The sequence below is a fragment of the Mirounga leonina genome, unplaced genomic scaffold, assembly GCF_011800145.1.
Source record: "Mirounga leonina isolate KUSES-001 unplaced genomic scaffold, KU_Mleo_1.0 Mir_93, whole genome shotgun sequence".
Lineage (NCBI taxonomy): Eukaryota > Metazoa > Chordata > Mammalia > Carnivora > Phocidae > Mirounga > Mirounga leonina.
Genome location: NW_023270854.1, coordinates 39,519,155 through 39,541,582, shown reverse-complemented (window position 1 = coordinate 39,541,582; position 22,428 = coordinate 39,519,155). Strand labels below are relative to the sequence as shown.

The window sequence follows — 22,428 nt, the reverse complement described above, 5'->3', positions numbered from 1 at the left end:
GGCCCCTTGAAGAGTTGAGCGGGCTCCAACACTCAAATAATGTCTTTTCTGGCCCTCTAAAGCACACAGGGCCTCAACAGAGGCTGGTTCTGGTCTCTTTGTACTCAATTTTTTACAACACATAGGGCTTCCTCTTTACCTTAGCTCCATAAGATGTTCTAAAAACCAGGTTGATTTCATATCTGTCCTGGCTCTTCATGTTCAGTCCATTCTTCTCAAGCTTTTCCAAAGTATGATCCAGGGCTGGTCAGGAGGAAGCAAGACTGATGAGAGTACTCCCAGCCCACTCAAAACTGTATCCTTGGATGTGGAAGTGAGGTGGAAGCCATATTATTTGTTTTGACTTTGGTTTCCCAAGCTGCGAAGTATTATACTGTGCACTTTAAGTATATTATCTCATTTTATTCCTACAGCAACTTGTGTGAAGTGAGTGTTGTGTTATTATCCTCACTTAGCTATGAAACATCTGAAGCTCAAAGGTTAATTGCCAAAGAAAAAGCCAGGATTCAGTCCAGATCTTGTGCTCTTCTGGGCTTTCTGGCTTTCCTTTGGATTTTGTTGATTTGCCTTTATGCTTTCAGAATGGATTTCCAAGAGAGACTTTGCTTTTTTTTTTTTTTTTTTTTTTCGATTTATTGCAGAAGAGGAGATGGATTGCAGAGAATAGGGCTCTTAATAGTTTTTGTTTTATTTACAGAATGTGCTGACTTAAAGTTTTGAAAGCCATTTTGACCATAGGGAGGCAGGGAGAAAGAGAGTTTTGTGTTCAATATATTTTTCAGAAATAGATACTCAGTAGTGCTGCTGAGATTGGTGATTTCTAGGGGAATGTCTAGACTTTAATCCATATTACATGTTTATTTGGAACATAGCACCCTCACCACAACTTATAAGGTTGACTAAAATTACTAATTTAAATTCCAAATCAAGACTATTTTACTATGACAATAACTAGTCAATCGTTAGGCAGTAAAATTAAATTGAAAATGCACAGGCCCCAAAACAGAAGTCCTGGGGTTTATGGACAGTTTTTGTGGAAACTTAGGTCACTAAATTCAGGGCTCTACTTTCCTGCAAAATGGGGCACTGCTTTGACCCGTTTCCTCCAGTTGCTGAAAACTATCATCTCTGATTATATGTTTCTAATTATTTTTCTTTATTGTAGGATTTTAATATAATTGAGGAAGCTCTTATCCGAAGGGTCTTAGACCGGTCACTTCTGGAATATGTGAATCACTCAAACACCACATAATTTAATTAAAAGGAAAGGGAAGGAGACCATAGAATTGCACCATTTGTTAAGATGCTGCTTGAGCAATTGGAGGGCAATTGTAAATGTTCGATGGGCAAAAATGTACAACACTGTTATACGTTTGTCCATGTTTATTGTTCTATTGCGTTTTAAAACTGCTTTCATTTTGATGGCTTAAATCTGTTTTACATTCTTGAGTTTTTTAGACACTGAACAACAAAAAATAGTCTCCATCAGCCATTAATATATGGAAGAGAACATCAGGCAGGATATGTGGGTGAGGGATCTTTATTTGCAAATTGGATGATATGTGTAATGCTACATATTAATAACTTCCATCATGGTTGAGCAAGATAACTAATCTTTGTTCTATCTAAAAAGATGGAGAGTGAAACCAAGTGTGGACATTCAAGGAAATATGAAATCTGTTGTAGTGCTCATCTAATCTCTAATAGAATAATATGAGTAGCCTGGTATTGGAGTAGGAGAGGAAAATTTTGGAAGTCAACAAAGTCCACTTAACCAAATTGTAAAATATAATACTGTAACAAAATAAATTTTGTGTTAGGGATGTAAACTTAATTCTTTGACTTTTTATAACTATGCACAATAAGAATTTAATATTATATTTTTCAAATATTTGTAGCTTATTATTTAGAAATATTTCTATAATATAGGCAATTTTCTTAAGAGCCTTCAGCTGATATTTATAGTAGAAGTGTTCACATCCATAATTTTTAGTGGAAAACCCTAAGGGCTTTGCTTTTTTTTACTTTTTTCCTTTAGAAAAAATATAAAATATAAATACTGAAAACCAAACAAAATGTAGCTTTTTACATCATTATAAGGAAACGCTGTTTTAGAACTCTGCCAGCCATTCTGGTTGTCCTCTGTGTGTCCAGTCACAGTTACCAACCATCTTCCCAAATTCCACAGAAGTAACTAACCACTACAGTGATACCCATTATAATCACTTCCTTGCATTTCTTTATTATTACCCAAGTGTGTATCTGTACACACTGTATTTTAATCTTATCCATTTAAAATTGTTTTATTGGCTACATCTAATCTATAGGTTCTCCCTTCTTTCTTTTCCTTAGAATTTACTAAAGAACTTGGTCTCATGGCCTGTAGAGTTTCCCACAATCCATATTTTGCTGATTGTGTACTCATGGCGCAATTCAGCACATTCCTCTTTCCTCTGGATATTGACACATGGATCCAGATGTTTGAATAGGCTCAGGTTCAGTCCTTTTTGGCAAGACTATAGGTCATGGTGTGTTCTTTCATCAGAGGGCACACAATATCTGGTTCTCTCTATTTGTGATGTCAGCTGAAATTGATAATACTAGATCCATTGATTTATTGTGAGGTAGAGGATATTCTAATTCTATCATCTCTCTTTCATTTATTAACTGGAACATTTTTATAAGAGATGTTTCCCCACATATACTATTTGGTTAACCACTGGTCAAGTTTGTACAGGAAAGGGAAGGTAAATATTTGTATTTTCCTTTCATGTACTAATTTTCAAGATAATAAACTTGTTTCCTATTACCTTCCAGAGATCACTTCCTTTTTTTGGTATTATGAACTCATGGATTCAAACATATTTGATAGGCTTCAACCCATTTAAAATATTACCTTATTGAAGTTCAAATTGTCCCACCTTTGGCCTTTGGGAGCCTCACCAAGTTGCCTCTGAGTCATTTTGACATTACACTAGCTGTCTGTATTAGCTTCCTTGCTATCTCAGAAGACAAGATATTCCAGGCCCAACTTGTGTGTTTCCTGCCCCAGACCTGGAATGAGCCATTTCTCTAAGAAGCCTGGCTACTTTTAGTGAGAAATGGTATTGCAAAACCATAATCAAGGCTCTAAGGATGCTCATTGCTATTACATTGGCCATTGTTTCTAGGAGAGAGCTAGAAATCTCTATTTTTTTAATAAGATAAAACACTTTGTGAGTTTATTGTGAAACTTCCAAATCAAATTGAGTACTACAGAGTTTTTACTTAATCCTTTCTATTACAATTATATTTCCATTTTCTATACTGAGAATCCTGGTTTTCAAGGACACAAGGCATGATAGAGTTAGAATATCCCACAATTATTCATTTCCTTTATTTACCGTACACATGCAGCAGCCTCAGAATAACAATGCTAATATGACTACCACCGATACGATTACTGAAACAATTAAATTTTTTTCATTTGCTCTTCCCATTGTCTATTTTTAAAAGTCATACTATATCAGGATTTCCACAAAATACTGGTATAACATACTATACTCTCTCCCTTCCATCCCCCATTTAGTCTGAGTTCTTCAAATAACTATATATTCAGTGCTTACAGCAAGTGGTTATCTGATGGCTCTGTTTCTCATATCTGTCTCTTTAATGACGAATCCAGGATGTAGAATGACGTCTCCAGTGTAAGCAAGCAAAGGAAGCTATGAAGACTAGTGATAACAACTGAGGATAAAATATTTGGTTGTAGTTAGCTTTTTAATTGTCATCATTTATGAACTTTGTTCCTTACACATAAATGTAGTCATAATCACGGTGTCACCAATTCTTTATAATAAATTATCCATTCATTCTTTAAAGACTTGCTTACTATTCTGCCATCCACTGTGAGATTAGAAAAACGCAAAACCAGACGAAATCTTGAGGGCCTTTTTCCCTCCCTTTTAGATACTGGTTTCAAGCTTGCTTTTCACAGCTGCAGACAAGTAAGAACAGATTTTTAGTTTCACAAGCTCTTGTCCTGCAATTTGGATGGGTCGTCCAATAAAGCAAAACCCGCTGGACAACAAGTGCAAAAAGAGAGGGATTTTTCAGAGATAATCAGACTGAAAATCTAGTCCCTAAAAAGTAAAACAATATATTTCCGAGCATGAGTACAGAAAGTAAATCTTCGTTAGTTCAGAACCACACAAAAGGCATCTTTAAATCTGTAAAACTTGAAAAAACTTCAAAACTTGAAAACCTGGATTTTAAGTAAAGCTTTAAAAAGTCATCTACCACTATTAACCTAAGTGCAGCAATGCTGCAACCTGTCCCTGGATTCCTCTTGGGATAATTTTGCCACCTACAGGGCAAATGACTTACTGGCCGCCTGAATTATTTTGCCTTCTGAATTATTTTGAGTTCTAAAAGGGTGAAGTGTAAATATTCATTGTTTCACTGTGCCTTTAACCTTTTATAAAAAGGAATTTATAATTCATTGTTTTAAAAAGTGAAAACCATAAACAAAACCATCATACTGTACACCTTAAACCTTATATACTGATCTATATCAATTATTTCTCAATAAAGCAGGGGACGGAGGGTCAGGATGAAAACCAGTATTTGAAGCTGTTGACTACTAACAAAAAAGTTTCACTCACTTTCTTTATAGCGCCTCAAGATGCCTTTTTTTTCAAGGCCTTATAAAGGGAAAAACTGATTCACTTGTTTTTCTTTAAAAGCTAAAGTCTTCGAACCCAACAAAAACCTATGGAGATTTTCCTTCATGTACTTTTTCACCCAAGTTTCTAAAATGTAGGTTGAAGATTGGATAGTGAATCTATGATAAACAGAGCTTCAGGTCAGATTTCCTAAGAGATCCTGTCTCCAGTGATATTGCTTCATTTCTTTTCCTGGTGCTAGGTGTCTTTCATTTTGAAGTGAGCTTCCTCCAGCTATTGAAAGTTTATGGTATCATCATTTGTACCTTTGAACACTGAAGTTATTTTGAAAAAGTCACTCAGAGATTCGTTCTTTTATTATTCAATTGCAACAACAAATCTGTATAATGATCAGAATTTAAAATGTACAATTCTTTTTTCTCTAAATATGTATTATTGTTAGAAATAAAGAATGGCAGGACCATTGCTCATTAAAATATCCACCGTGTCTGTTCTTAAATGTGGATCTTGATAATTTTTTACAAGCTTAATTAGCTTTTTAAATTGTCATCATTTGGCAATAGCTATCACAAACATATACCTTCATTTTAGGCCAGTAGTTCTCAAATGGGGGTGATTTTGCAATGTCTAGATACATTTTTGGTTGTCATGACTGGGGTGTGCTATTGGCAGGGATGTGGGCAGAGTCCAGGGATGCTGCTCAACATCTACAATGCATTGGACAACTCTCCACAGCAAAGAATTACCCTGCCCAAAATGTCAATAGTGCTGCAGTTTAGAAACCCGGATTTAGGCCAAGGTAATGCTGAGCTGAGCATCATGGAGTTAGTACTGGTTCTGTTTCCAAGGGGCTTCATTGAAATTTAAAAGGTAAGATGTAAAGATATAAATCCTACTCCTTACTAAATACATACGAAATTTTGGGTAGCGATAGCTATCATATGTACCCCAGATCAGAATACGTTCAAACATCTGAAAGCTTTTTGGATTTCTCACAGGAAGAGGTACAGGCCAGAACACAGATGTTATTGACATGACCCCTGACGGCTGTTTACTGAAAGTAAGATAGAGGCAACCCAGAATGGGTTGAGAGGACTTACCTTTACCACCTAGATTATCTTTACTGAAGAGAAGACAAAATACTACAGACGGACACCTACGTCTGAGATCCTTGAAGTTAAGAAATATTTAAATTTCTACCTTATTACTGGAAAATCATCTGGTTTTTTAATCGTGGTTTCCGAGAAGGCCACACATGGGTCTTGATTAAGTCCAATCATTGCCGCAAAGCAGCCATGTGAGAGCCCAGTGAAGGTGAGAGATTGATCAAGATAGATTAGGTCATGCTGCGATTACAAACAACCCCAAACCCCAGCGTTCACCCAAAGTCTACTGTGGATCTTGGCTATTCTCCAGACAGCTGTTCTCCAGCCTCAGAATCCCAGATTGTTTTGATCTCATGGCGTTTGTATATTTACCACATGCTTACCCAGTCACCTCTTAGCACAGTGGGCTGGAGAGTTGGTTACATAGGTCATTTCCACTAACATTTCATTTGCCAAGGCAAGTCATGGCCAGATTTAATTTCAAGGCTTTGGGGGAAATGCAATCATAGGTAGAAGAGGACTGGATATTAGGATACAATAGTAATGCCAATAATAGTAATGCCAATAGTAATGCCAATAAGTAAAGCAGAAAGCCAGGAAGAACTGGCAGAGACCAGGAGTCCACAGGGAAAAGGTATTAAAAACACCTGTGGAGGGGCGCCTGGCTGGCTCAGTTGGTAGAGCATGATCTCAGGGTCATGAGTTTGAGCCAGGAGAGACAAAAAGCCAAAAAAGACTAGCTTTTTAGAAACATAAACTCGTATTCATTTTGCCGTTGTAATTTTTTGCTTAATTTTACTTGAAGTTTAGGATCATTTTACCAAATGAAAGATCTTTCGGTTTCTCAAACATAAAACAATAATTTTGCCTTTTGAGTCACTTATTCCTTTTCACTAAAAGAAATGGCCAAGTGTGTTCTCAGTCCCTCACACATGTATTTTCTCAGTAACTTACTGTGTACTTCATCAGAACCACTTGGGTTACTTGTTACTACGTTTTTCTGGGCCCTCCCCAGATGTACAGAATTAGAATGTCTGAAATTCTGATGAATTCATCAAGTTATCAAAATATATTCAAATCGGGGCGCCTGGGTGGCTCAGCTGGTTAAGCGACTGCCTTCGGCTCAGGTCATGATCCTGGAGTCCCGGGATCGAGTCCCGCATTGGGCTCCCTGCTCAGCAGGGAGTCTGCTTCTCCCTCTGACCCTCCCCCCTCTCATGTGCTCTCTCTCATTCTCTCTCTCTCAAATAAATAAATAAAATCTTTAAAAATATATATATATTCAAATCTATCCATTTCTCACCATCTCTGTGATTACAGTTTTAATCAAAACCATCCTCATTGTTTGCTTGGATTCCTGCAGCAGACAGGCCTCCCTGTCTCCACTTACGACATTATGTTCCATTATCCATATAGCAGTCAGAGGGATCTTCAAAAGCATAAATCTGATTATGCCCCTTTCCCTCCTCACTGCTTAAAATGCCCCAAGGCTTCCCCTTGTTACTAGAATAAAATCCAAATGCCTTCCCATTCTCTTCAAAAGACTTTCATGATCTGGCCCCTGCCTACCTCTCCAATTTCATATCACCCCACTCTTTCCCTTGATTCTTACATTTCAGCCACACTGGTCTCTAGATTTACTAAACACACCAAGGTTGTGGTGGTCCCTGTACCTTGGTACTTTCTGTTCCTTCTGTTTGAAAGCTCTTCCCCCATAGTTTGTCCTCTAAGTTATTCAACTTGCAAATCATGTCATCTCATAATCTTTCCTCATAATTCGAGCCAAAGACTCTTCCCCATTTTGTTATTAGTCTATTGTAGTTTCTTCTTCTTCTTTTTTTTTTTTAAAGATTTTATTTATTTATTTGACAGAGAGAGACACAGCGAGAGAGGAAACACAAGCAGGCGGAGTGAGAAAGGGAGAAGCAGGCTTCCCGCCGAGCAGGGAGCCCGATACGGGCTCAATCCCAGGACCCTGGGATCATGACCTGAGCCCAAGGCAGACGCTTAACAACTGAGCCACCCAGGCGCCCCTATTGTAGTTTCTTCTTAACTGTTACTAGAATTTACAATTAGCCTACATATTTATTTTCATTTTTATTGAGTGTCTCTCCTCTCTAGAATATAAATTCTTTGAGTGCTGGTATACACCACTAAACTACCCAACATCTTAATGTACATTTTATTTATTTATTTATTTATTTTTTATTTTTAAAGATTTTTATTTATTTATTTGACAGAGAGAGGTAGAGGCACAGCGAGAGAGGGAACACAAGCAGGGGGAGTAGGAAAGAGAGAAGCAGGCTTCCCACTGAGCAGGGAGCCCAATGCGGGGCTCGATCCCAGGACCCTGAGATCATGACCGGAGCTGAAGGCAGTCGCTTAACCAACTGAGCCACCCACGCGCCCCTTAATGTACATTTTAAAACAACATCTAAAACAATGGCACATGGTACCTACTTAGTGAATATTTCTGCTATCTTATCAATCATTATAGTTATTGACGATATAAAGATAGGTAAAAACGTTTTTATTACATAAAGATCATAAGAATGATAAAAAAAATTATTAAAACCCTAGTATTCTGCTGAAAGTCTTTATGTAACAAAGCAGAAGTATAAGTTAATTAGTAAGAATACCTCAATAGGTGAGTGTCTTTTAGTTCAGGCTGTTATAACAAAAAACATAGACTGGGTCACTTACACAACAGACATTTATTTCTCACAGGTTCTGGAGGCTGGGAAGTTCAAGATCAAGATATCAGAAGGTTCAGTTCTTGATAAGGCCCCGACTCCTGCCCTGTCGATGGCCACCTTTACATAGCAGAGACGAGCAAGCTCTGTTCTCTCCCTCCCTCCTTCTCTCCTTCTCTTTTATTTGAGAGAAAGAGCATGAGCTGGGGGTGGGGTGGGGTGGCTAGAGGAAGAGGGAGAAGCAGACTCCCTGCTGAGCTCCACAGGCTTCCATCCCGGGACCCTGAGATTATGACGTGAGCCAAAGGCAGACTGAGCCACCCAGGTGCCCCTCCTTCTATTATCTATCTATCTATCTATCTATCTATCTATCTATCTATCTATCTATCTATTTATTTTTATGAGTATTAATCCTATCATGGGGAGATCCACCCTTCTGAAGTCATCTAAACCTATTTACTTCTCAAAGTAGTTAACTCCAAACACTATCACAGTGGGAGTTAGGACTTTAACATGAATTCTGGGAGATAACATTCAGCTATAACAATAAATATGCAATGAATGTAAATATAACAATGAAGAAACATTGGAAAGTACACATATATAAAACATGCAAATATTACCAGTTATCAGAGATATTAACTTGAACACTTATAATGAAACCATTTTTCTCTCTTAATACAATGTCTGGCATAGTGTGATCTCTCAAATATTTTTTGAATCAGTCTGTCAGCAAAATTTCTCAATTGATAGTTCTTCGCCCAAGAAAGATGTGGTGGAGCTGGTGCTCTGTGGTGGTGGTAGTGGTGAGATTTATACATTCCAAAGCAATTTGGTAGTGCTCTCTTACCTCTTGACACAATAATTCTACTTCTAGAAATATTTTCTGGCACTCTAATCCAAAATGGAACCTATATGCAGGATCATATTTATTGCATTGCCATTCACACTAACAAAAAAAGAGAGGGCATAAATTAGAGTCCAGTATTTTTTTAAAGACCTCTTTTTTTGTTATTATTATTATTATTTTAAGTAATCTCTATGTCCAACGTGAGGCTCGAACTCACAGCCCAAAGATCAAGAGTCACATGCTCTACTGACTGAGCCAGCCAGGCACCCCAAGTCCAGTAGTTTTTAAAATGTGGCCTTTTGATTGACACTGTCACTAAATATGTTAATACATCATTCAGTTTACTGTCAGGTCAGCCTGGGAAGAATTTTATATCTAAATTATCACATTTAGGGGCGCCCGGGTGGCTCAGTCATTAAGCATCTGCCCTCAGCTCAGGTCATGATCCCAAAGGTCCTGGGATCGAGCCCCGCATAGGGCTCCCTGCTCAGCGGGAAGCCTGCTTCTCCCTCTCCCTCTCCCACTCCCCCTGCTTGTGTTCCCTCTTTCGCTGTCTCTCTCTCTGTCAAATAAATAAAATCTTAAAAAAAAAAAATTATCACATTTAAACTCTGTCAACTATGGTTAGTTTTAATTTAGCTCCCAGAGAGTTAAATTATTTCCAAGCTCTTAAGAAATATTTTATTGTTCTAGTCCTCCTACCCCCAGCACATGTTTCATGCCAAATGCTCATGAGACTAGAATTTCCTCGAGGGCAGGGGATGGCATTTCTTTTTACCCTCACAGAGCCTCACTATAAACTCAATCAATACATGTGTCTTAGTATCCTAGGGCTGTCATAATAAAATACTTTATACTGGGTGGCTTAAATAACAGAAATGTATTTTGTCAGAGTTCTGGAGGCTGGAAGGTCCAACATCAAGTTCCATCATTGGTTTCTAGTGAGAGCTCCCTTCCTGGCTTGCAGATGGCCACCTTCTTGCTGTGCCCTCACATGGTGGAGACAGAGCACGAACACTCTTATAAGGGCACTAATCCCATCATGAGGGATCTGATATATGATATATATATATATATATAATTTAATATACCTCTAAGTGTATTTCACTTTGTCTCTTTGATATTTTTAATAATGTATGCAAAAAGGTCAAAATCTGGGGCGCCTGGTGGCTCAGATATTTAAGCGTCTGCCTTTGACTCAGGTCATGATCCCCAGGTCCTGGGATCGAGCCCCACATCGGGCTCCCTGCTCAGCAGAGAGTCTGCTTCTCCCTCTCCCTCTGACCTTCTCCCTCTGACCCTCCCCTCTGCTTGTACTCTCACACTCTTCGCTCTCTCTCCCTCTCTCAAATGAATAAATAAAAAAATCTTTTTAAAAAAAGTCAAAATCTAAAAAAAAAAAAAAAGTCAAAATCATATAAGTAAACTCATACTGTCCTTTGACAGTATTTCAAAAGCATCTTCTCCAAATATTGTCTTGAGGCATGCTAGCTTGAAAACTAACTTAAAGAGAGAAATAATAACTTTCTAATTAAAAAATTGTAATCATCTAGTCCAACTCTTAGAAATAGAAAATAGAATGGTGGGGCACCTGGGTAGCTCAGTCGGTTAAGTGTCTGTCTTCAGCTCACATCATGATCCCAAGGTCCTGGGAGCGAGTCTCACATCTGGCTCCTTGCTCAGCGGGGAGCCTGCTTCTCCCTCTGCCTGCCGCTCCCCCTGCTTGTGTTCTCTCTTTCTCTCTGTCAAATAAATAAATAAACTCTTTCAAAAAAATTTTTAAAAATAAAGAAAAAAGAAAATAGAATGGTGGTTGTTAGGGGCAAGAGGGAGGGGGAGTTGTTGGTCAATGGATATAGAGCTTCAGTTTTTATTTTTTAATTAACATATAATGTATTATTTGTTTCAGGGGTACAGGTCTGTGATTCATCAGTCTTACACAATTCATAGCATAGAGCTTCAGTTTTAAAAGATGAAAAAGTTCTAGAGAACCATTGCATCACAAGGTGTATATGGTTAACACTAGTAAACTATGCACTTAAAAATGGTTAAAATGGTAAATTTTATATTTTTTTTTTTACCACAACAAACAAACAAATAAACGAAATTGGTGTGTGGGTAAACCAAATACCATGGTGTATATATAATCCTGTGCCACCCAGTTTGGAAAATTATAATTGTCAGTGAAATTTAGGAAAGAAGTATCTCATCTCACTGGTAAAGTTCTTGAGATTTCAAAAATAAAGTATTTAAATATAGAGACTGAACAACTCTCCTCCCTGTTGCTATTTTTTCCACCCACTGGTCTCTCTCCAGACTTGGGATAAAGGTTAAGGCACACAGTAGATATTTATTGTTTTGAGTCACCAATCTGGGTTCCTATCACTTAATTATAGGATTTTTGAAGGAACTTTTAAGACAAGAAGGCAGTTTTTGTTCTTATTGTTGGTGCTGTTGTTATTGTTGTTTTTCACACTACTATCTTAAGCTCAAATAATTTAGCATTTGGGGACCACAATGAGGGAAGTATGCCTGAGGCTAAAGTGAATTCAAGAAAAGCAGAGCCAAGAGGAAGTGAAAAACTAAATCCTGATTATATCTTTGCAGCGTCTGGCTTCAAACACATATCATCTTGGCTTTACTACTGGAATTATGTGAACTAGAGAATTCTATTTATTGCTTAAGCCATTTTAATACTTGGATTTCTATCACTTACAGTGCAAAGAAACTTGACTAATATGGATTCCTCGCAATACTTTTATGCATTCTTAAAATGCATTTCCCCCATTACCTAGTTCAAGCTGGATTCTGTAATATACAACCTCAGAGTCCCAAGTAATATAAACATCAATACCAGAAGTGGGATCATTGTTTTAGATCATCAGAGAAAATGCAGAACTAGCTGAGCCGTGGCTCAGTGGGGGGTTGGGGCAGTACCGACTCCTGCATTGTAGGGTGAGAAAATAAGATTTTGTATGTAGATATAAAGCAATTGCCAACACTATATCCTTAAGTTTCTTGCTTAAGGCATATGGCTATGAAGGATAAAGCTTTAGAAAACTTAGTAGCAAAAGGTCAATGGGTCAGTCTGCTAGTTATCAGTCTATTAATTCAAAGTTCCAAATTTATTCTTTTTGCTTGCTGTGTGAAAATATATTTGGGCCCTTAAATGATTTTCCTTTGCCAGCTGGCATAATAATAGGTCTTTCCAACAGAGGGCACTAGAGAGAAATTGCAGGAGGAAAAGGGTTTTGTTTCCCAGTTCTGGTTTGCTTGCTTCCCATAGCGCACAGGGCCAACCCCAGCTTCTGCAGTGCGCAATGGCCAGTAGCACCCACAGACTTCATCTTCCTCCAAAGTCCCCCTGGATGGTTTTGTAAGGGGGATGGAATGCCTCCATGATACATGTCTCTGTGAACAGCTTTCCCTTGCATCCTAGAGGATACATTTCCACCAAGTTCTACCAGCATGATACCACAGAGACTTCTCTGCCATCCAGTGAACCACAGCTGAGTCCTCTCCAGCAAGGTCTGGATGTCCATCCTACTGGTGGTGGGGCCCTTCTCTGGGTACTCTATTTCAACTCTCTTTTAATTTTTTTTTTTTTTTTTTAAAATATGGAATGCCTCATGCATTTGTGTGTCATCCTTGTGCAGGGGCCATGCTAATCTTCTCTGTATGGTTCTAATTTTAGGACATGTACTGCTAAAGCAAGGATTCAAGCCTATATTCTTCACTGTCCTCTTTACTTCTTATACCAATCCCCTATTAGAGTGAAAAAAATTTTGTATTAAAGTTTCTCTGGTCAAATTACTGTGTGATTTCTCTCTCCTGATTGTACCCAGACTGATAAATCAGATTATGCTGATTTTTCCTGAGGATCCTCAATAAGGTACAACAAAAAATTTGCATGCACCCATCAAGATTTTCCTGAATGTGAGCAGAAAAAAAGGGGAGTTGGGAACTAATAATGTTGAGGTCCAAATCAAGACAGACCGAAGTGCAGAGAGGTCGAGTTCTCTGACTTGCTTCACCTTCTCCACATAAGACTGAAATGCTGACTGAGGAAGTGGGAGATCCTGTCAACTACAACGGGAAGGGATTAATGGAGAATGGGGGGTACCCTGATACATGGGGCCACACCCCAGTGCCTCATACTGGGTCCCCTCCTGACAAGCAGTATGACACTGCCATTGCAAACTACACTGGCCTGGAATTCAGTTTGGGGGCAGGGTGCTATTCTAGAAGAGAAAGAAGAGTTCTCTGCCAGTCCAGACAGTTTCTTCACCCACACTGTCCTGAATAAAGTTTGTCAAACAAAGTGCACTGTGTGTGTGTGGAGCCCAGAGCTGCTGCTAATGAACAGAAAATCTATGAGTATAGCCCAGCCTTGGCTCTTCCACTGAGCCGCCATGCTGACCTGATAAAGTTTTTGGTGTTTAATTTTAGTAAGTTGCCGTAAAATGAAACTGATAGACAGGTGACTATGGTTTTATTCTAACCGTAGCACCAGCAAAAACCACACTATGTAACAGGCCTGTGATGCACTAAACTCAATGGCACAGAATGTCCTAATTCCTTAGATGGCCTCAGGCCATTTTTGCACCCCATACTGTTAACAAGTCAATTGCAAATGAAATACACCCTTCTCTTTCCCCAAACAGGTTGTCTATTCTCATGTCCTTTTAGGTGTCCCCTTGGTGATAGGAATGATTCCAGCAGGCAATATCAGAGAGCCACATTAGTTGACAATAGAATTCTCACCACTGTCAAGTCAACCAAATGATGCCAACAAGTGGTTCTCTGCTTTGCTTCATTAACTCTGTCCAGCAGCAAATATCCTGTGATTTCCTCCCCTCTCTCCATGTTCTAAATGGAAGTTTTCATAGTAGCTGTAGTTACTCTGCATTGTGGTATGTAAGAGGTGGTTGATAGGGATTACATTTACGAAATAGTCTAAGGCTGTAGGATCATGAGATATTACAACTGGATCAGATTAAGACTCAACTAAAGAAATAAATTACTTGGAGACACTGGACTGGAAAAATAGTGGTCTCATGACATTGCCTCTAGGAACATAGCTGGAAGGTACGTTGGATTGTGTCCTTCTGAAGAAGTAGTATATGTGTATGTATTAAGGAAGAATGGCTGGAATAATTGAACTTTATGTATAGAAAGAAAGGTGTATATTTCTGCTGGAGGGTTCTTCTATTTCTCTAAGAATTAGGATTTGTTTGCTTTTTAAAACTGGTGTCAGGCTTTTGCCTCCACTGTTATGCTGGAACTAATCTTGTTATGGTTGCCTTTATCCAAGCTATGTGCCCAGAGGATGTCGATAAATGTGTGAAGTGAAGGTGGGGGGAGGGGTGAAAAAAGATGAGATTTTCATCTCAAAGATGAAAAAAACCCAGCAACATCAAAGAAAAGTTGAAATGTGAGTTAATTTGTTGGACTCTATTGCCATTTCTGGTCTAATCTATGGCTCTGCTTCCTAGGACAGCATAGTTTAGTCCATGAAACAATTTTAGCTGCATTCAAAATATGTTTCATTTTTGGTTTGGCTTCTCTACCGACTGGCTTTCTCCGCTTGGGCAAAGGAATAGGGTGCTGTCCATCATGTTAATATACCTTCTAAGGTAAAGCACTAATAGAGACTGACTAGAAGAGAGGGATCTCAATTTTACCAATTTAACTTTAACAAATTTAAATTTAACAAATTTATTCAATTTACTCAATTTAACCAAAATGTAAAATAATTACCCTGGAGAGAGTGTAACTGCACAGGTTGGTACTATATCCCCTCCATTTTAATCAATTGTAGCATAGAAGCTGGATTCTACAGGATAAATAGGGCCACTAGGGCTGCGAATAGGAATATTAGTAACAATGACAGCTGTCCATAGTACGTAAAATACTGCTGATAGGAAATTCAGTGTTATTAAATAGCATGAAAAATGCATATTCATAATGACATTTACGAAAGAGTTGAAATATAACCGTCCCAAACTGGGGTGGACTAAAAAAGGGTCAATTCCCTTATTTTTCCATACTTGATATTATTAATCTCACTTTGGAGTTTCTGTTTGTGTTAATTTGCAGAGTTACTAGGAGAGGATTTAAACTCACAGTGACAAGTAACTCGGTCCCCTCTCTCTGGGGAAGACGAACCACTTCCGCAGTGTTTCATCCTCCTTTGCCTTCCTATCTTCTCCTACAGTGTTGATTCTGTTCGGAAAATCCATCAGGGGCCCATCAGGAAAGAGAGCTCTCAGTAAGTAGTTCAAAAGAGGATGTTTAATATGGAAAACAATTACAAAGATGTCAGGAGCACTGAAAGACCATGTGTGAGAGCAAGGCAAACACAGAAGCCACTGAGAAAAGGCAGGGACTGCCCAGCAGGCTCTGGGACCCAAGAGGGAAGGGTGGTCTTCCAGAAGTTGAAAACCTGGAAGAAATGAAGCCACAGCCAGAAACAGAGAGGGAGGGAGAAATGCCTTGGCCGCTTCCTTCTAGTGTCTCACCAGTGTCTGCCATTGGCTGAGTACAGACAGAAGTCAGTTGGCAATGGAAAACGGGAAACCGTCTGTAAGGGTCAGCTTCAGCAATACACCTACCAGAGTATGTGACAGGTAGGGAAACAGATCTGATGGTCCACCAGCAAATGTTTGGCTCAGATTCTTTGAGCTGCAAGTAACAAAAGAGCCAACTGAGAACGGTTTCAAGTAGAAAGGCTTAACAGGAGGTAGGACAGTTTCAAGGTTAATTAGATGGTTAGTATGGCTCAACTACACTAAGGACCTGCCTTCCTTCCATCTTTCTGCTCCGCCATGGTCAGCATATTGGCTTATTCTTTGGTGTGTTCTTTTCACAGTTTCATGATGGTTGCAGAGTCCCAGGCAGCACAGCTGGACAAGGAAATATTCAGATCTAGCATGGAAGTGTTTATTCCTATTTTTTGTTTTTTAAATCAGCTAAGAAAGGCACTTGCTGAAGCCCCTCAGAAGAATTCCCCTCATACATCCTTGGTCATAACTGAATCACATGCCCAGGCTTAAACTACTGACAAGAAGAAATGACCCATTCAAGTTGGTTCATCTCCATCATGGTATTTCCCCTTGAGCTGGGAATGTCCTCCTGAAGGACACAGCCAGGAAAAAAAAGAGAAGATACCTGAACAAAAATCATGATTTGTGAGAGTGGGGGATGGGAACAGGGTTTATAAGTGTTTGTTGATGGGAACATTGTGCCCTGTATGGTTTCCCTTTCATATTTTTATTCACTTGACCTCCCTCCTACTCAGCCTGAGGCATCCCTCTGCCTGTGTGTGCGTTGGGGTGAGGTGGGGAAAAGAAGAAATTAGGATTAACTCATCAGGAATGTAAAGAATGTTGCTCATTTTTTTTTTTTTTAAAGAACATTTCCAAAACAGGCTTAAACAACTAAATTGTATGCCTTCAGCAAACAGGTTATTTATGTTCATGGTCAGGACTAATGTTAAAAATATTTAACAACTGGAACCAAATGGGCACTGGCCACTCAGGCAGACTACTGCCCAATCAGACTGGGCAAGCTGAAAAGGACTAGCAGAGCTGGCACTGGTGCAAACCAGCTGAATGTTGACACTGCACATGGTACCAATTAAAAAAGATCCCAAAGGGTAGACAGGGAAACATGAGCCTCCCTCCCATTCCATCCCCCAGCTTCCCAGTTCGCTTCTTCAAAGGCAAGCAACCACTTTTACCAGCAAAACAGACTTTTGACGTTCTGTAGTAAGACAAAGCCAGGCTTTGTGAAGAAAGAAATTAATTTTCTAAATTCATTTATCTCCTCTTTTAGTATGTTAATTACCTGGCCACGCCGACTTGGCTGAAGAGTTTTGCATATTGGGGTGGGGGGGGCGGCAATCGGCAGTAAGCAGCAAGGTAGAAAGGTCCATTCTTTCCAGTCCAAGGGTTTGTGGTTGGAAAAGAAAGGTGGAATAGGGGAAAGGTGTATTAGATAGGTTGAGGGGAGTGGTGAGGGTTGGGGAGCTGAGAGCACACTGCCTTACTGGTTGTGCAGAACCAAGCTAGGGGTCACCACTTTATGCAAATTCAGTGACACTGGATGTTTAGAAGGAATGACTCTCCCTCCCAGAGTGAGAGAGGAGAGGGCCCCAAGGGATGCCATGGACAGTAGCTGTGTTGAGAGCAGAGCAAGAGGGGCCTTCCATGTTGAGGATCAAGAAACTGAAAGAGCAGTAGAGATTCAGAGGGTTCTACAGTGTTGGTGAGGCTGAATCAACCAAGGAATGCCACAGGGCCTTGACCCAGCTGAGACAGGCAGTAGTAGTCTTTACCAGCAGGTACCAGCAGCAGAATGCTCAGCACACATTGCATCTCAGAGACGAGTCAAAATTAGCCTCCCTGCAGAACAGTCCAGCAAGAATTCAAAGGAGACCTTACAGATGTCAGGACCGAGATTCTCCAACAGTGTCTCAAGTTCATGTCAGCTACCCCTTGTCCTCCCTCTTATCATTCCAGATGCCATTTTGAGGGGGGCAGACTGAGAGAGATGGGATATTAAAAGCTTAAGTGTTTTAACCAAAATATAAAATAATTAAATTATTGCAACAGAACAAATTTATCAAGTTGGTGTAATATGTAGAGTTTTCCCTCTATTATCCAAAGGCTGAGGATATTTTATTTACACAGTTGAAGGTATTTTGAGATTGCCATAAAAATATCACATCATTTTTCATATGAAATGCTGCCAAGACAGCAGATTGTGTCTTTTGGCCATTATGGTTTATTTGTCTAAGCTTAACACTCAGAGGGTAACCACATTTTCCTTATACCCACATTTTTGATGGATTTCCACATACTAATAACTATATGCTTACATGTATCCCCAAAATGACTTCTTAGAATATATGAGGAAGTAACGCAAACGTTTGGATTAGGGCATGAGTAAAGCTGCCAGAGAAAGAGTGAAGCAAATAAAATTAAAGTCACAAAATTAATGTTCTGGTTAAGGATTGCCACTGTGTAAAGGGAAACACTCTATTCAACAGAAAATACACTTTACTTCCTAAAGTGGTCAAAATGAGTGAGATATGATTAGAAATCTACCATCAAAAAGGTGAAGTTTGAAATCCAAGAACCATTTTATAAATAAATTTGAAAAGTACCTGGACTACTGCTTTTTGGTGTGCCTCCTGTCAAGTGCTCTTTTTCCTCCCAGGAAATCTGAAGCTAAAATTAGCTTTCCTGCTCTGCTTCCACTAGTCTTTCTAGGGAGGAAAGGGAACAAAAGTACAAAATGTTGTAGTTTGGTAAACGGAATTAGCTGTTCATTGGACAAACAATTCAGTGAGTATTTTTCTAGGAATTGTCATTTTAAGATGCACTTTAAGACCCATTTCCTTCATCAGGTTTTCTCTAAACCCATACCAGTCTAGTCATCCCACTTCCCATCCTCATTATAGTCACTGTTTATGAAAAACAATACTTTGGCAAATACCATTTTTTGTCTTTTTATATTGTTAGACATCCAAGAATGTAAACTAGTTGAGAGCGAAGTTCATGACACCAGCGTAACATCTAACAGTTCCCAAGACAACGTAGACAATAAATGACAGAATTGAACTAACTATTCAATGGCTTCTGTTTATGATTCACTGAGACTGTGGTGGAGAGCTTCAACGAAGCCTGGTAATGAAATCTTTTTTTCTTTTCTGAAGCGAATTGAGGATGCTTTATGATGTTCCAGATTTTCCTTAGCTCCTTTCATGTGGTTGTGACCCCATCTTACAGATTTATCAATTGTGTGGATATATCTGGGAACCAAGGACCCATTTAAAAAAATAGAAACTTTTTTTTTTTAAAGATTTTATTTATTTATTTGAGAGACTGAATGAGAGACAGAGAGCACGAGAGGGAAGAGGGTCAGAGGGAGAAGCAGACTCCCTGCCGAGCAGGGAGCCCGATGCGGGACTCGATCCCGGGGCTCCAGGATCATGACCTGAGCCGAAGGCAGTCGCTTAACCAACTGAGCCACCCAGGCGCCCCAAAATAGAAACTTTTAAATTAGTGAATAACGTTGGTGAAATACTTAGATCCATGCTTCTACCTCACTTTTCTTCAAAGCTATCAAAAACCAAAGGTGTTGGTGGTAGAAGACTGCATCTGCGACTGTAACTCGTCAGACTGTGTTAGGGCGAAAGTTCAAACCCTCTCAAGGGAGCTTATTTTTAATTTTTCCTCCCCAAAGGATCAAAATCCCATAACGGAAATTACTTGCTTCGTAACACATCTCGACAGACATTCTGTCAAGGGCAAATAGTAAGGACCATACCTTTTACATTAGGCAACGATATTTTTTGAGGAAAAATTCCTGAAAAACCCAATATATTTGATTGAAGCGGTGAGAGATGGAGTCCCGCCGGACGGAGACTGCGGGGGATGGGTACAGGTGGGCACCCAGCTGTTGATGTCACAACCTGCTGCGGGAGACACGCGCCGGTTGCTATGCACCCCGCCCTCTCCTCACTCGCTGTCCCCCTGTTCGTCGCCCTCTTGTGTTCGGTGACCCCCCGGGCTGCCTGCAGGCAGCGCAATGCCACGGGAGAGCTGCTGGAGGGGGCGGTGGGATCCCGGTGCACCATGAGCCTCGGGCCCGGCCCCCTTTCGGGCCGATGAACAGTGAGCACTCCGCTCACCATTCCCCTCCCGGCCTCCGCTGCGAAGGCGGCAGCGGCCGGACAAGAAGCCCGGGGACAGCGCAGGGCCACTTCTCCACCAACCGCGCCTGGAAAGCAGCCCTCTCAGCCGCGCGGCTCCGGGACTCCTAAGTGAGCCGCTACGCAAGCGGAGCGGAGGGGCGGGGCGGGGGCGGGGCGGGGGCGGTGTGGGGCGGGGCGGGGAGCCGCCGAGCTGGGTGGGTAGAGGCCGGCAGCGGGACGGCCGTGCGGGCGGGAGGCGGGAGGCGGGGGCCGGGGGTGGGGGTGGGGGCAAAGGAGTCGGAGGCGGAGAAGACGGCCGGGGGCGGGACCGCGGCCGCCTCGTGGAGCCAGGTAAGGGAGCGGCCTCGCGCGGGAGGCCGCCGGCTGGGGACGGCTGGGCGGTCGCCTTCCTTCCCGGGCGGAGGGGCGGCCTCCCGCCTGCTCCGAGCCGGCGTGGAAGTGAAGGTGAAGCCACTGGCTGCTCTGTCCACCCCCGCTTCCCGCCTGGCACTGCCTTCCCGGCCTGCCCCGGCGGGAGGAGCAGCCCCAGGGGCCGGCCCTCGCCCGGCGCGTGCGGCCCTAGCGACTCGGCGTTCGGCCCCGCCCCTCCCCGCCCCCTTCCTGGCGCGAGCAGCTTCCTGACGCGATTCCCCTCCCCCTCCGGGTTCGCGAAGAGAGTCGGGCCCCGGGCTGCCACCGCCAGCTTGGCCGCTGTCGCCGCCACCGCTGCCGCCATCTCCTTGATTCCCCCCATCCCCCGCCATGGCCGAGGAGCTCTCCGCGGCCACGTCCTACACCGAAGATGATTTCTACTGCCCTGTCTGTCAGGAGGTGCTCAAAACGCCCGTGAGGACCGCGGCCTGTCAGCACGTGTGAGTAGACACCTCCTCCCCCGCGCGGAGCCGGGTGGTCGTTTAGGCCCCGCATCCAGCCCCGGACCCTCAGCTGCGGCCTGGCGGGAGCAGAGCCCACCGCGACCTGCCCGAGCGCCCCTCGGCGTGGAGGGCGCGTTCCGGCCCGCCCGCCTCCCGGGCTCGGGGCCAGCTTCCTGGGCCGGCCCCTCTGCCCGAGCCCCCCGGCCCCCGGGTATCCCTCCCTTGCTTTCTTGCCCCCGGGGCAGTGGCCGGGCTCGTCCCGGTCGTGTCTTCGGGCCCGGGAGGAATTGCAGGGAACGTGGAGCCTTTTTGTTTCCTAGCAACCTGAGTGAAGGCTGGGGTGTCGAGTGTCAGAACCGGCCGAAGGTGCGGGCACCAGCCTGCTCCCCGCAGCTACCTCCTCTTTCTGACCTGCCCTGCTTTAAAGTTTTCCCTTCTTTGAGAACCCTGGGCCCATTCTTTCCAGGTCCAAGAAGTCTTACCTAACTTACCTTTCAACGCTGCTTCACAAATCACCCTGGACTCTCTTTCCTTTAAAATTCGGTACATGTTGGAATGCTCTAGAATGGGTTTTCTTCTCTCATGTTAGAACGGACAGGATTTCCGGGTATTGAAGTGATAGTTTCCCTTTGTTTTACCCTTCTTATTTCTTGGTTACTACGAAGGTGGAGATAGGAAAGGAAGATTGCTGTTCATGGAATGAACTGAAGATAAGGCAGTAACTCCAGGGGTGAGGGAGAACACAGAGGGATTAGGTGAGGTGGCATGGTGCTGTTTGATTTGGCATATTTATAGGAAGAACTTCGATAATTTTACAGACGCTAGAGTGTCAGTAGGGGTTGGCAGGAGCCCTTCTTGTAAAGATACATAGCACATCTGACAAACCTGGCTGCTGATCGGAGTCCTTGGGGAACTTTTTAAGTAAACATCCCAATACCCAGGCCCCATTCCAGATTTACAAAAGAATTTCTGGCAGGTGAAGCTTGGAAATCTTTATCTGAAAAAATACACTCAGATTTGAAAGTTTTGTGTGCTTGCAAATAGCTGAAAAGAGTAGAACAAGTTTATAAATATATTTCTCCTTCGACTTTTTTTTTTTTTTTTTTTTTGGAGAGAGAGGTTCTGTAATTTTGTAAAGAATGGATTGAATTTGGGGTTCTTCAGATATTGTTTGATACTCATTTTTCTCACTCTTATCCTCAATCTTTTTTTTTTTTTTTTTTTAAAGATTTTATTTATTTGAGGGGCGCCTGGGTGGCTCAGTCGTTAAGCGTCTGCCTTCGGCTCAGGTCATGATCCCAGGGTCCTGGGATCGAGCCCCGCATCGGGCTCCCTGCTCTGTGGGAAGCCTGCTTCTCCCTCTCCCACTCCCCCTACTTGTGTTCCTGCTGTCGCTATCTCTCTCTCTGTCAAATAAATAAATTAAAAAAAAAAAGATTTTATTTATTTGAGAGAGAGAGAATGAGAGACAGTGTGAGAGGGAGGAGGGTCAGAGGGGGAAGCAGACTCCCTGCCGAGCAGGGAGCCCGATGCGGGAC

General features: G+C 41.7%; 2 protein-coding genes and 1 non-coding gene across 4 annotated transcripts in view; 2 read left to right on the top strand and 1 right to left on the bottom strand.

The window, feature by feature from the left end:
- Positions 1-5,142, top strand: part of RNF125 (ring finger protein 125) — a 37,779-nt gene extending 32,637 nt beyond the window's left edge. The window contains exon 6 of the mRNA XM_034996338.1: positions 1,166-5,142. Coding sequence (XP_034852229.1) covers positions 1,166-1,252 — 87 coding nt within the window. The 3' untranslated portion in view covers positions 1,253-5,142. The remainder of the gene's footprint in view (positions 1-1,165) is intronic.
- Positions 5,143-12,924: 7,782 nt separating this feature from the next.
- LOC118004837 lies at positions 12,925-13,027 on the bottom strand. Its single transcript, XR_004677714.1, has one exon. It is a non-coding gene; the product is annotated as a U6 spliceosomal RNA (small nuclear RNA).
- A 7,258-nt stretch (positions 13,028-20,285) lies between these two features.
- Positions 20,286-22,428, top strand: part of RNF138 (ring finger protein 138) — a 35,792-nt gene continuing 33,649 nt past the window's right edge. For both annotated transcript variants that reach the window (XM_034995672.1, XM_034995671.1), the window contains exons 1-2: positions 20,286-20,366; positions 20,690-20,887. In XM_034995672.1, the coding sequence (XP_034851563.1) occupies positions 20,778-20,887 (110 nt within the window). In that variant the 5' untranslated portion in view covers positions 20,286-20,366; positions 20,690-20,777. The remainder of the gene's footprint in view (positions 20,367-20,689; positions 20,888-22,428) is intronic.